This window comes from Egretta garzetta, unplaced genomic scaffold (genome assembly GCF_000687185.1).
Source record: "Egretta garzetta isolate BGI_Z169 unplaced genomic scaffold, ASM68718v1 scaffold271, whole genome shotgun sequence".
Lineage (NCBI taxonomy): Eukaryota > Metazoa > Chordata > Aves > Pelecaniformes > Ardeidae > Egretta > Egretta garzetta.
Window position 1 is genome coordinate 546234 of NW_009258669.1, and position 2353 is coordinate 548586.

At 36.0% G+C, this 2353-nt stretch overlaps 1 protein-coding gene across 3 annotated transcripts in view; it reads right to left on the reverse strand.

Annotated features, from left to right (window-relative positions):
• CHD1 (chromodomain helicase DNA binding protein 1) overlaps positions 1–2353 on the reverse strand; it is a 53723-nt gene that overhangs the window by 50855 nt on the left and 515 nt on the right. For all 3 annotated transcript variants that reach the window (XM_035888450.1, XM_009648662.2, XM_035888451.1), the window contains exon 2: positions 1738–1940. In XM_035888450.1, the coding sequence (XP_035744343.1) occupies positions 1738–1790 (53 nt within the window). In that variant the 5' untranslated portion in view covers positions 1791–1940. The remainder of the gene's footprint in view (positions 1–1737; positions 1941–2353) is intronic.

Genomic DNA, 2353 nt, shown 5'->3' on the forward strand with positions numbered 1-2353 from the left:
TCACCCCCCCCCCCCCGAGTAAATACCATCTAGATTTTCTGGAAACTTACATAGAAGAAAAAAAAAAAAAAAGACTAAACAACAGGGGGAAGTCATATAAAGATATTCCCTACATGTCACACTCCTTTTGCAACTAGGGTAGACAGAAAAGGGTTCCATCATTTAAAATGGAAAGCTCTCACTTTTCATTTATAAAAACAGTTTCCTGATAATGCATGGCAACCATGTAAATAAGCTAAGACCTGTGAATTAGGCTATGGCGCTCATGATTGATACAAGCCTAGGAAAAAAGTTTTTAGCATTTTAAAACTTCTTAAAACTTTAAGATGTGCTCAGTAGGACATTTAAGATGAAGAGCAAAGTCTCACTTCACAGGCAAGTATCAAGTTTTGAGCATGATGCATCATCCTCCTGACACTTTTAATGAAGTTGCTGGAAACTTTATAACGTTTAGCTAGTTTAGTCTTACAAATTGCTACAGCTTTTAAGTAACTTTGATATACTGGTATTTAGGGGCAGTCACAGGTTGATACAAAGTAGTTTTCCCACATAATATTTAGCAAGATGTCTTGTTTCAAGTAGTAAGAAAATTCACACAAAATAATCAGGCTTATCCCTGGTAAATTCATGTTTGTTGAAGGTCTTACAGTTCTTCTTCACTTGAGGCAATAATTTAGATTTCTCTCCACCCAATAGGAAGTTACCATACAGTCCGCAGAATACAGTTTTCTTTATGATCCTCTGACCGAAAGAATCAGCCAACTGGTTCAACAGGCTGTGATCAGAAAGAGGGGCAGACAGATGGGTAGACTAACAGCACGGTCACAATCACCTCTTGGAAGTCTACAACCACTTATTATTTTCAAGTTTAAAAGATCTTGAAGTTCTTAGAACTTCAGCATTCATCATACTTCCTGTCTAGCACAAGAGTGACTTTTTGAACTTAAGTGTTCTAGAAAGAGAACTTACTTTCACCCCTACAAATTGCCCGTCATCCTGTATGTGTACAGGGAAGTTCTACTCAGGCTCTTCCAAACATGTGAACATGCCAGAAGACTAGCATTCAACATTAGCAGACTGATGTTTTTTATTAAAAAAACCAGCTTGAAAACTGTACCTTCACTTCAGAAAATAAAGTTAACACTTTCGGTTATACTACTCTAACAGCTCTAAAGAGGGAAGAATCATGCAATATTCTATATCAAAAAATAAAATGAACAGCTTACTCCTCCACCTTTAGACATAGTCTACTCAGGGCTATACTCATAGTACTCATAGCTACTACTCATAGTATAAAACACATATTATGCATGTGTGCCTTATACTTTATAGACAGTAGCTTTACTTTAACATGCTAAGCCAATGCTTCAGCTTTTGACACTTCAGACATTTTTTTTCCCCCCCTCAAAAGAGTAATACTATGGTGTTAAGATACTGACTTGGTTTTAAGCTTTATTTTGGGGGTTGGACTAGATGACCTTTAGGGGTCCCTTCCAACCCAAAACATTCTATGATTCTATGTAAGGTGTATACAAGATCGTGACAATCCTTAGCTGAAGCAATGCAAATGTAACAAGCAGATTAAGCATGTCCCGTAAGAAAGCACGTCCACTCCTACCTATGGTTTGCTTGCTAGCCAGGAAGCTTTGGCACAAAAGTTCAAATACAAACCAGTTTAAATAAATAAAATATAGGAGAATATACAGTTAAGAATAAATAAAATGAACGAGTGCTTACCTTGACTCTCCACTACTGTTTCTTACACTTTCTTCATCGCTGTGCCCATTCATTGTAAATATTAAGAAGTTTAAAAGATAACTAGAAGTCCAGTGACGTTACAAGGTGGATATCAGGAATCCACTTCTTGGTACTCTGTACGTTTTCCAGGTGATGTGTTTGTTCTAGTGTTCTCTGGGTATTCAAGATTCCTCCCCAAATACCTAAAATAGCAAAGGAAAATGTTGACACAATTTGAAAATATGTTTGCAACTAAAAAGATACCAAAGACAACTTGTTTTTTCACTAACACTGAAAGGGGGCATCATGCTTAACATCATGTTTTTAACCGAAAAATAGCTTTTTGTGTGTTGCCTGTTGATGGTTGATCATTTTATCACCATTTTCTTGTCAAAAAAAAAGTTAAAATATTTCCTCATGTCTGTGAAAAACAGAAAAATCCTCTCAAGAGAAGAACAGGTCCATTTATTAGCTACACTTAAAAAAAAAAAAAAAAGAAATCAAAAGAACTAAATGAAATACATAAACACATGAAAGACCTGTCTAGCTTTTTGCTTGACTGCAGTTGGGTCCCATCATACAGGCTTCTTTATGCAGCTTTTCATTGATGGTTTTA